The 12,370-nt window shown below is 33.6% G+C and overlaps 1 protein-coding gene across 1 annotated transcript; it reads left to right on the forward strand.

Moving 5' to 3' along the window:
- The first annotated feature begins 1,050 nt into the window (after nucleotides 1-1,050).
- LOC108666158 (amino acid transporter AVT1B) lies at nucleotides 1,051-7,316 on the forward strand. Its single transcript, XM_018152977.2, has 10 exons — nucleotides 1,051-1,394; nucleotides 2,208-2,263; nucleotides 3,128-3,262; nucleotides 3,677-3,848; nucleotides 4,269-4,445; nucleotides 4,710-4,785; nucleotides 5,226-5,391; nucleotides 5,772-5,978; nucleotides 6,228-6,423; nucleotides 6,880-7,316. The coding sequence occupies exons 1-10, from the start codon at nucleotides 1,369-1,371 to the stop codon at nucleotides 7,022-7,024; spliced, it is 1,356 nt and encodes a 451-aa protein (XP_018008466.1). The 5' UTR covers nucleotides 1,051-1,368; the 3' UTR covers nucleotides 7,025-7,316.
- The last annotated feature ends 5,054 nt before the right edge of the window (nucleotides 7,317-12,370 follow it).

The following is a 12,370-nucleotide window of genomic DNA, read 5'->3' on the forward strand; positions in this document are numbered from 1 at the left end:
TCAACAACCACACTAATAAAAAATACGGGTAAATTCATTTAATGTATGCATGAGCAATAATTTATTATGTAGACGCGGCTTAAATTTTTCTCTTAATTTTTCAATTCTGCACATAATTTTGTTAATTATTAACAACACAGCAAAAGTTAAGAAAAACAGGCACTCATATTAGTTAGATAATAATTGGAATGATAATAAGGTATTTTGTTTATGTCTCGGAACTCGGGGTTCCCAAAGAAGTACGACTTATGTTATTGTCTTTGGTGACAAGAAAAAAATTTGTCTGAAGTCTTTACGGACTGATGAATGCCCTCTATCTTTGCGCGGTGATATGATAAGTGGTGCCCAAGCGTCCATGTCCTGATTAATTAATTTTATAAATAACAAACTTGCTTAATTGTTGGAGGATTATTCAAATAAATAAAAGTGATTTAGAACATTTCTAGGTTACAGCACTTACAATTCGAAGCCATATTGTTAATGGAAGTTTATATATAATCTTTGATGTATATGCGCCATGTTGTTACGACGGGAAACACGCTGGCTTGGGCTGCTGTCTGGCTCAATGTTGTGTTACGTCTGGACAGAAGAGGACGTTCATTTAGCGTGTAGTCCGAATGTCGTTATGGAAACTTGAGCCTTTCAGTTGTTGTGTGATTTTGTCGTTGAAATTTTAATGAAGTATTTTTTTCCCATGTGGCTTGGCATTGAAAAGATTTAATTTTTGAATCGATGATTTTTTGAATTCGTGTACTTAATAATTTTCAAGAATTATTTGAAAATTTCATTTGTGTGCTTATTGGACTAAAATTATTAATTTTTAGGAATCTCGTTATTGTCCTTGGTCCGAAACACCTTGAAAATGTTTTGCATGGTCGTTAATGATAATACCTGATATCATCCTCATCTCAATGGGATAATTTTTTGACATCGATATTATTATTGATAAACTGGATTTTAAAAGTTTTTAATTGACTTGATGTATTGTATTAATGCTAATGTGAATGTGGATATACAATATAAATTTTGTAATATTTTTTCGCAACAGTATATAATGACACTTTTCAGATCAGAGAAATTTTACATAACAGCATCAGAATTTAGCAAAAACAGTCCTTGATTTTTAATTTATTGATTATCCGATGCGATTACAATTACCACAAACAATTTATTAGACTAAATCATAATATACTGTACTTACTGACAAGCCAGTACACTCTTCTAGTCAACTACTTTAACTCGCAAGAAGAATAAGGGGCATGCATAGTCATAGGTCTGAACTGAATTTTAATCTCGAGTAGTTTTCGGCCAACAGTGAGCTCCATTGATTGGGTTTGCTGTGGCTGCGAATGCAAATAAATTCTGATCATGACTACCACCGACTCTGCAAGAAGGTAAAAATAATCTTAGGTCATATTAAAAGGAAATTTATTGTCGCCATTCAAACATTATTTTTATCACGTTTCAGCGATTATTCATGTCGAATTATGTCGAGATTTTAATATTTTCCACTATTGAGATTCATTAAAATGAGTAATTCACCAGTAATTAAAACGTTGATTTGATATTTGATGTTATAATTTATGCAAATCAGAATGATTTTGTTATCTTTAACGATGGATAATACGTAGACGTAGACTTTCGTGGATAAAATACGTAGACTTTCCAAACGTCTCTGAGCTATATAATCGCTCACAGCTTCACAAAATTCCCCTACACAGCAGTAACACATTTTTTTCTAAATTCCACACACGAATCCTATAGTACTAATTTTGCTTATTTCCCTTCATTATTTGAAATACAAATTTCGTATACTTTTTGTTTTTATGGTACCATGCTCCTTCAAATAACTCTCATCTTTTCAGATAGAAAAATCATGATGGCAATCGAATTCACGGCTGCCAATGATACATGCACTTATTGATGATTAAGACTGTCCTTATCTGACGATGTTTACGGTTGAGGTCACTCAATTATAGATAAGAACGATTTTTCCAAGAAATAATCAATACACTCGACGATTTTGGTCAAGTCATCAACGAGAGAAAAATAGATTGGACAATAGAGATGTATGAAAATTTAGGATTGCTTGCTACTTTCTTGTTAAAATAGAGATCAAATTGAATACAAATGAAAAATACTAGTTATTTTTATGTTTAAATATGTACTGTAGGTAATAATGAAAATTTGTGTACGTTATTTTTCAGCTCGGTCAGCAGTGCCTCCTCAAATGGATCGTCACTTAGCTCAGCACCGAGTAAAGGTTAGGCTCGGGTACAATTTAGGGTCCTTTAACAATTTCTTGGTGAACGTGAAATTGAAAGTGCAGTTATTCCCTGTCGTGAAAATGAGATAAACTCATGAATACAAGATTATACCTAAAGAGAAACGACATTCGTTCAAATTGAAGCAAATAGGAAAACTTTCATAAACAATACCGTGACTATTAGATACCTTCAATAAGAGATGATAAAGAAAATTTAAATTTAGTTAACTGTGTAATCAGAAGTGGCTTTTGTAAAAATGCTGGTTAAATTATTTTACTTATTAATGCTGAAAGGGCTTAAATGTCATACGAATAAATTTGCGTTGAAAATTTTAAATGTAGTAAACATTTTCATTTAATCCTTCAACTGATTTAATGAGGAACGAAAAAAATTACTTTGAAAATGAACACACTTATACTCCAAATTTATTTTGTAAATGATACTTTGAATCTATTCTCACCAAAGAAAATTTTTTTATTGATGTTGATTTTATTTCCACTTCATGCAAGTGAATTTTGTTCCAATTTTTTCCAAGGACTTCTTGAATTTATTAAGGCGAATTTCTTGCCCACTGCAATGAGGTGAATTTCTTTTATAAATGAAAATTACATTTATTCTAAAATTCCTAAATAGGAATTTATTTCCCAATAGTTGATTAGGGTGACATTTTTACAATTAAGTATGATAAATTTCTTTTCCACATCATTTACGTATGTGACTTGCTTTCCCAATTCATAAAGATAAAATTCCCTCACAATTCATCGAGGCGAATTTCTCCCGTAATTCTATAAGGTACTTTCTCTACCAATTCAAATAGATGAATTTATTTATTTATTCAATTTATTTCGCAATTCAACAAGGTGCTGCGTCCGATGGCGGTCAACAAGCCCCGGCGGAGCGTACGGGAATCTCCTGGCCAATGGCTTCATTTTTCTTGCTCGCTCAAATGGCCGGCGCCGGGTTTCTTTCCTTACCGATGGCCCTAAATAACACTGGTGGGATATTACGATGATAAAAAAATTTTTAATTAGTTGAAAATATTAGTGATCATTTTTTTCAATTCTTTCTATGGGAGTACCTTGGAGTGCAATAACAATCTCTATCTTATTTATTGTAAATACTTCAATGTAAGTATTGCAAATACTTCAATGTAAGGAAATTGCAATGATTGCTGTAATTGTAGTTCTCATGATTGCTTGGTAGGAGAAGAATAATTTTCTCTTTCCACTCAGACGGTAGCCCACATTAATGCACTAGTAGTGGTTATTCTTCCAGAGGATATTAATGAAAACTCACGGAGCTACACGCTTCCATATCCAAGCTTAAGCCGTTGATTTTTTAAAGAACGATTTCGGTTTAATTTTAATACCCATGTTTCAATGATCGTGACGTTGTTTTTATCCCGGCAGGTTGGCTGGGAGCCCCTATGATGGTTCTTCTATGCGCTGCTGTAGGACTTGCAGGAGTTTGCCTGGGCATATCCTGGGTGATACTCGAGGAACGTTGGCCTGAAGAATACGGGAATACTGTCAGACAACCTTACATGGATATCGCATACAGGGCTCTCGGGGAACCTGGAAGGTAATACCCGTTAGAAGAATCCATTACATTTCCTTTCAACCTACGGCTGCTAAGGAATTGTCGCAAACTGAAGAAATATTTTAAGAAAATACTTCTCTCCTAACTTAATTTCAATAGATGTAGCGAGAATCTAGTTACTATTAAAATAAGCAAGCTCGACTGAATTTCACATCCAGAACAAAATAGTTGCATATTAATTAAGACAATTATTTGATTAAAATGATTGAGGATGATAGATGATATCCAAAAACGTCCTCGAAAACATGTAAAGCGAAGGCCGCAATAAGTCAAAGTTATTTCGTATGTGAAACAAGAATTATTATAAGTCAAAGAAAATATTCTCGCTTCACTTATCAATTACGGCGATGATAGTCGTACAGCATTTCCGATCGAGAAATTCATGTTATAAAAATTCTCCAGACAAGTGGCGCTATGGAGCGTCATTCTAACCCTCATTGGAGGCTCGACCGTCTTCATTATTCTAATGGCACAACTCACCAATGCGATCACTTCTGCGCTGTCGACCTGCGAGTGGGTGCTGGTCTACGGTGCCCTGCTGCTGCCGTTCACGTGGCTGGGCACTCCGAAAGACTTCTGGTAAATAAAAGTGTTTTTATCATCAATAATTTAAAAGGAAAGAAAATACGAAGTAAAACCAGTATATCTTCATCAGAAACCAGCACCATCATCAGCTCAAAAATGGAGAAAATAGGAAGCATAACCATTATGGAAAATTAAAATTTACACAAAATGGATTAAAACCTGATTAACGAAAAACCGACAACGGAACATGAAAACCATCCCACTAGATAACATTTAAATAAAATAAAAATGTGTTCAAATAACATATTAAATCCACAGGCAAGCATCAGTAATGGCCGTAGGAGCGACTGTCATCGCCTGCCTGGTCGTCTTTGTTATGCTTTTCGTCACCCACGTGAGTGGCAGTGTAGTAAAATGCAGAAACTTATAGTGAAATTTGTGAAAAATGTTTTTAACTCAATATTCTTCCGATTCATCATTGAAAAAAGTGATCCATTATACTATATTGTACAAATAACATATAATTTTTCACTTTCGATGATTTGAAATACGTAAAGTAATAACAAGTAACTATACCATCGATGATGCACAAGTGACGCATACATTTTAGCAATTTCGCGAAAAAAATACCCAAAGCTGTTACACTGTTAGATTATATATGTTTAAATAATATATCTATTCAGGAGACTTGAGGGTGTGAAAATTGCGTAGAAACTCGTAAATAAATGTTGCGCACTAGTTAAGATCTAATTTAATACAAAAATTATTTTGATACTAATTACTTCGGGTAATTTTACGGTGTAGAAATAATATAGCGGAGCTTTTTATTTTCAGGAAGACGATCCATTTATCCAGTATCCAAATCCGACAGTTTCGTCATTTTCGTTGGGATTTGGCGCAATTCTTTTCGCATTTGGAGGCGCTTCAACTTTTCCGACCATACAAAACGACATGAAGGACAGGACGCAATTTTGGAAAAGTGTAATTGTAGGCTTTCTGGGTATGTATAGTTGCCATAAAATTATTTTGGAATTGCCTCAATGACAAATAGATAATAGTTTGGTACATGACGGCAATTTCAAACTAATGAAAATATTTATTTATGGTAATTGTGAATCAAAATTATTCTGCTCATTTTAATTTATCCATCTCAAAACAAAAACTAGAGAGATGTAGCTAAGCCAAAGATATTCATAATTATTTATTCATATTTTTTATGGTATGTATAATATTTCATCCGAACATCATACATATGTATTCTGAACTATTTTTATTATCGAATTTACGCTTCTTAATTTAATATAGTTTAATTACTGTGAAGATTTGATTACAAAGATATTTCTTTTATAGATGCATTCATGTATTTATTTAATATTGCAGGCGCGCTATCGTTATACTTGCCGGTAGCCGCCGCCGGTTACGGACTGCTCGGTAACACCGTAGCGGGCAATATCTTGCTGTCGGTTGGCTTGAGTCCTGTCGTGAAAGTAGCTATTGTCACAGAAATTATCAACCTTCTCGGCACCTACCTTATCTCTTTCAACCCAATTGGACAGTCATTCGAAGAAATGTTGAAAATACCGAATAGTAAGTTGAACAATGTTAGAAAACAATCGTTTACTGTATTTGAATGCAAATTTTTGGGCAGATAAGGACAATATTTTATAATTTACCTCTTGTACTTCTGGTATAATACTACAATAACCGAATTTTCGCTTGAAAATTTGTTTTGAAATAGCTATGCTTTTGTACCACAGAAAACTACATCCATATGAACGTTTACAAATTTGCAATAAGAAAAACCAATGCAAATTATAAACCATGTGTGAATTTCAGAGTTCTGCGTTAAAAGAGTCGCCATGAGATCCTCGGTCGTGTTGATAGAGGTCCTGATCTGTCTAGCGATCCCAGATTTCGGTTTAATTCTGAACTTGATAGGAGGCTCAACAGTGACTCTGAGTTCGTTCGTCCTGCCCCCTATTATGTACATGAGGCTGGTCGACAACGCTGATAACACAAAATGGCCAAAAAGGTACTCAGTTTTATTTCACAGTAATATTTTGTTTAACGAATGGACGTAACGCTGGAAATCTTTGGGTTTAATTTTTACACAGTGTTGCTCATGTTAAACTTTCTGGATTTTTCTCGTACAATTATGCAAAAACACTTCTGATTTCATAGCAATTAGTTTTTTAAACAATAATTCTATAATAAGGTGAAATTTTTGAATCGGGGCGGCTATTTCCAACATTTAAAGTATCAGACATAAAAATTAAGGGCCCGTAGCAAATACGTGGTACCTTCAAAATTTTTAAGTAATCTCTCGTACTGGAGACGACATAAATCAATTGATCTTATTTATTGATTACCTAGACAGAAAAATTTCCATTGATTCATCAGAATGCCAAGAAATTCCTTAACATTCTGCTAATGAAAAATATTCTTCTTAAATATTTATCTCACGTTTTTTCGTATATAATTCTTTCAGATCCATCCCGCTGTGGCTGCGGATAGCACTGTGGGAGATCGTGCTCATAGGAGCTATAGGAGGCATAACATCAACGGTGTTCGCCGTTATCGACATCCTCAATCCTGACAGCTTCGGGAAATCTTGCTTCGTGGACTTCACTTAATGATGTATTGATTGCTTTGATTGGTAAATCTAGGAAAATGACGTTGGAACAACGTTGATTATGACTTTATTTCGTTTAAACAACGTTTAATCAACGCTATTTCAAAGTCAAAATGCCTGGTGTGATATGAGTTATTATCGCTAAGTTTCAACAATCCTGGGTCCCTCTTATTGATTGAAAAATTACAGATAATTTTAGTATAAATTGATAGGGTTGACGAAGAATTTCTCTAACGGATTCAATTGATTGATTATTTTCGGGTAGTTGCTCCGTAAACTAATGAAATTATTAACAATAATAATTTAAGTTTCAGTGTTCAAATAAATTTTTTAGATAAACTGTAATTGTATTACTCTGCATATGAAATCAAGTCGTACTTGCATATTTTATGCAATCCTATGATAATTATGTGGCGGACAGTTCTTTAACTTAAAATAAATAATTACATTTGTTTCTTGGTTTCCTATCGTAGCTATGAACAATGTATGAGTTAGTCTGAGTGGCCAAGTAAACTGTGTTCACGAGTGATGAAGTAGAAGTACGATAAACTTTGATTTTTAATCCTAAGTATTACTTAAATTTATACAGTTTTGTTCGTTTATGGATAGTTTTATAGGAATCTAGCACATAAGAATCTAAGTGGAAATTTTAGCAGATGCTCAACATATTTTTGAATCATTTAATATCCGTCGAAACTTTAAACGTGGAGGCCATATGGAAAGTTAAATCATCGTATTTCTACTGGTAACCCAAGCAAGTGAAACGAGCAGAATTAGTAACTTCATATATGAAATTTGTGTGAATTCCAGCCTATGTTCTCCGAATAATAAATAATGAACATTCTGGTCCCATATGCGTTGATTCACATTAAATAAAAAATTTATTTATAAAATTGATAAGCGATGCATTAACGCCCTACGACCATAATATAAAAAAAAAAACTCCGTAAAATTTATTCATCAAGTTAATTTTTGCTGAAGAGAACCATTTATTGTGCATGCCTCCTATAATGTTTTGACGTTATTTATATTGTACTTTGTTCCTCTGAAATACTATAACTGCTGTAAATACCTTAAATGGGCTTCTATTGGACATAAAAATTACTGCATTTTCTGCAACTTCGCTTAATTAAATTTACCTCTAGACCGTATTTTTCTTATTCCGAAGAAACTATATTACAGAAGTTCTTAAACATATACCATTCCACAATTATAGTCCAGTAGCATTTGCAGATGATATTTTAATCATTTTATTAATGTTTCTGCATATAATATTGGAGTCAGAAATTTTTTATCTAATCACAGCAGTTCACTCGAGGAAAACATCGAAAGCAAAACTGTGAGCCTATACAAGTGTGCTGCGATGACGTTAAAATCACGAAGATGAGCTTACCTGTCTGTCCTTATTCGGCATACCGCTGCGTAACTTCTATTCCTAAATTCCTCTTTTAACTATAAAAAGAATCCTGCGTAGAGAAGTGATATTCATCTCAGTATTTACATTACATACGCTATTTGCTTATCATAGATTCATTATGTTAGTTTCATATGTTATTTTTCTTCAATCTGTACTTAGCGTCAGATATTTTTTTCTGTCTTTCGGTTATACGAAAAGAAATGTATATGGCCAATCGGCAAGCCCATTTTTAAGTGTGTTAAGCTAGTCTAAAGCAAATGTCAAGTATCAACGTTATATTCACACAGTTATAAATTTTTAAATCAGTTGAGGCTACCTCACTATATTTTTTTCATGGGGAGATCGAGGATACAATATCTAGGTAACAGCGTGGGTAGAACGGTCAATGGGGATGGAAGCCTTTTTGAAGGATTAATAAATTTCATTCTAACTACCAAAAAGAGAAGCAAATAATATTTTTTCAGGTTCATCAACGGTGTTGTGCCAGTTTCACGGTAATTAAATATTAACGGATTAACTTTTCATCCGATTGTGAATAACAAATGAGGGGCTAAGTGGCCGCCGGCAACTGGTCCACGGACGAGCATTATTTTATTTTAGTTTATGCTTCTTTATCGTTTTTCTAGTAGTTTATCAAAGAATAAAATTGGATGGCTTACCATCTTATTTTTGATAATACAAATGATTCCTACAATTCCTGGGCCAATGCTTTTCTAACGAATTGTTCCTACAAGATGTGCATTGTTTTATTGAAATACTATCATGTATAACTTGATATCACGTTTTGGAAGCAACAAATTCATTATTCATTCACATGCAAATATTTTATTGGGTACAGGAGTCAAAGCCTTAGTTATTTTTGTTCTGCTGTTCACGTTTCCCGTAGGAACTAAATGTTCATTGACATTTTTTACTATTATGATTAAAAAAACCATGTGTAGATAATTGCCGTGTGCTATCAACTGAAGATAGAGATAACCACAACATGTTCGCCGGACAAAGGACTACCACTCGGAAATTGATTAGCTGATAACGGCGCGGGCCGCGGTGGAGCAGGCATTGTGAACGCGGGAATGTTTTCCCCATATTATAAAAATGTGATAATTAAACTAGAGTCTATAATCTATTCTATATTTGAAACTTTTTATTTATTTGGTATCTGAGGAAGTACAAAAATGCATGTTTAAATGAATTACCATTCGTGGGGAAATAAACTTGAATTCCTTTAAAGGCATTTGACAAATAATGTGAACAGCAACTTTTCAATCAATGACCCATTTAAATAATTTCAATATCGTAAGTTTGTGATTCGGAGATCATCAGTGTTCATTTCTTTAGATATATCTATTCCTTGTTAATAATTTCATGAACCAAAAAGGCAAAATATCTGATCTGAGAAATATCTATTGAGCAAAAATAAGGCACTTGTTTGGAAAAAGATTCCATTTAAGAAAAATTTTCAAGCAGTTAATTATTACAAAAACCATCTGCATCAAATTATAATTAAAAGTTGGCATAAATTTTTAAAATATGAGTCTACTCTTCGAAAGTAATATGAGGGATAAAAATTGGCATTTGAATATCATTCCTTGCTGCCAATAAGCTACGACATTGATCTTTAATTTACGTTAGTAGAAGAATGAACTTTGACCCAAGCAAGAACGCAAATGTAAAACCCGGACACGGCCGGATCGAATTATTTTTCCATTTAAGATTATGTCTGTTTCGGGTATGTGGATGTTTATTGTTCAGTGACAGAATTAGTTATAAATCAAGTGAAATATGCAAAGTAAAGTTGCGCAGTACTTTGGTGCCCATATTTCTTTTGCAGCCTTCTTAACGTTAATTTTTAAAATTAATTCTTATGTAAATATACGAGATGAAAAATTGTGTTCCGATTTTACCTCATGCAATGTGATCCCAATCTAATAGATTTTATGCTCCGGTTTAATATTATATTTTTTCATTTGATTCATTGAGATTCGAACCTTATTTGAGATGGGCACCTATTTTTTTTATTTCTTTACTTGCACATACAACATTTCTCGCATAAACCATAAAGTTTAAACCGTAAAGTTTTCTCCATAACGTTTACGCAAAACACGTGTCAGTTTCCTTTGAAGTTGAATTATCTTAATTTCTCCATATAAATTTTTTTTAAATCCTTACCATTGATATACATGGATATATAGTACATTGATATATGTATATTGCGCTAAAGAGAGCAGTGCTGTGAGGTGCGTATAACGGATCGATGAAGAGCCTTGGCGCCGGTGTCGTCAAGAGCTGTTTTCTGTTTTTCTTCTGTACTGTAAACATTATACAAACGTAACTATGCCCTAGATAAACGATCTTTTTTTAATATGAGGGATATCCAAAATTATTGCTTATGCAATTCTTTAATTACCTAAGAATCTATCACAATCATAGAAGAAATCATTTTTCTCGTAGCCGAAGCAACAGCGTATGTTGTTGCACGCTACACGCACGCACCGCCACGTAGTCGTCCTCGTCAGTGCGTACCGAGGAGACCACGTGCGCGTACGGTCGTCGCATTATGGCACAACCAGAAAAATTAGAGCGTCGCATTGTCCATATTGTGATGTACTTTCTTCCACGAGTCCCGCACTCCTACGTTGTTCGTAGAATGCGTATTATGGAAAACCTTGAAAAAATTACTGCGTCATAATGTCCATATTGCGATGTACTTTCTTCCACGTGTCCCGCACTCTTCCGTTCTTCGTAGAAGACGTATTATTGCACACTCAGAAAAGTTATTGTTTCGTATCGTCCAAATTGTGACACACTTTCTTGCCCATACCGCAAGCACAGACAAATAAAGGACAAACTGGGTCAGGGTGACCCACATAAGCGCAACAAGTGCCGTGCTATTTGGACAAGTAGTGTTTGACACAGCAGGTCGGGACCAGCAAGCTTTCTGATAAATTGAAATAAGAAAAAAATGCCCATTGGTATTATAATGTGTAGGAATACGACATTATTATTTTGATTGAATTTAAAAAAAATTAATCACATAACCCTCCTAGTAACATGTGTCTTATATAATTTAATTTAACTTAGTTAGTTGTTTATTTTTGATCAATGAATGATGTTGTTTGCTGCACCGATATAATAGCGTAACTCCTACAAACTTCTCTGATACTTTTCCCTCTAAATTCTCATAATTACAAAACAGGAGGATTATACTGTATTTACTTTTCAAACCGTAATCTATAAAATTGCAGCCACAATTTTATTTTTTTCTGCTGGTGTAAAGTGCTCGTACTCATTCAAGCCAGTTACAAAATATTTGGATTTCAATAATTCTTCACTTGAATAATTACTGCTGAAGTAATACTTACATTTAAATAATTACCACTTAATTACATGATTTCATGTTGGTTAACTTTATTTTATTTAACTGTTGGTTAACTTTTTTTTATTAACTTTCACAGCCAATATTCACTATCATTATCATCATTAACATTATCATTAACATTTAGCATCAACATCATTAACATCATCATTAACATTATGTTCACCAGCAACACATTTAAGCCAAATGAGAATTTCATGTTCGGAATATGAAGAATAATTCCTTCCATAAACGTTAAACATGAAAGACGGTGGAAATTTCTTAGAAATCATTGTAATTTTCTCGTTAACAAAATGATATTTAGTTTTATTGCTCATTTGTTCATTGAATATCCTATATCTTATGGTCATACGCAGCGTCTATTCATCTTTTTTCCTATGATAAGGCAATGAAATCTCAGCCCCTTTTAGTTTATACGGCCTAACTGATTCATGCCTTACCGATTCATGTCCTACCGATTCAGGCCTAACCGTTTCATGCCGTACAGTTTCATGCCATACAGTTTCATGCCTAACAGTTTCATGCCTAACCATCTATTTATTATAGTTACACCC

This window comes from Hyalella azteca, unplaced genomic scaffold, assembly GCF_000764305.2.
Source record: "Hyalella azteca isolate HAZT.00-mixed unplaced genomic scaffold, Hazt_2.0.2 contig1600, whole genome shotgun sequence".
NCBI lineage: Eukaryota > Metazoa > Arthropoda > Malacostraca > Amphipoda > Hyalellidae > Hyalella > Hyalella azteca.

Excerpts from the sequence above, each read along its gene's own strand:
- LOC108666158 (XM_018152977.2), top strand. The coding sequence starts at position 1,369 with ATGACTACCACCGACTCTGCAAGAAG. Across the intron at positions 1,395-2,207 it reads ACCACCGACTCTGCAAGAAG|CTCGGTCAGCAGTGCCTCCT; the intron begins GTAAAAATAATC and ends GTTATTTTTCAG. Across the intron at positions 4,786-5,225 it reads TTATGCTTTTCGTCACCCAC|GAAGACGATCCATTTATCCA; the intron begins GTGAGTGGCAGT and ends TTTTATTTTCAG.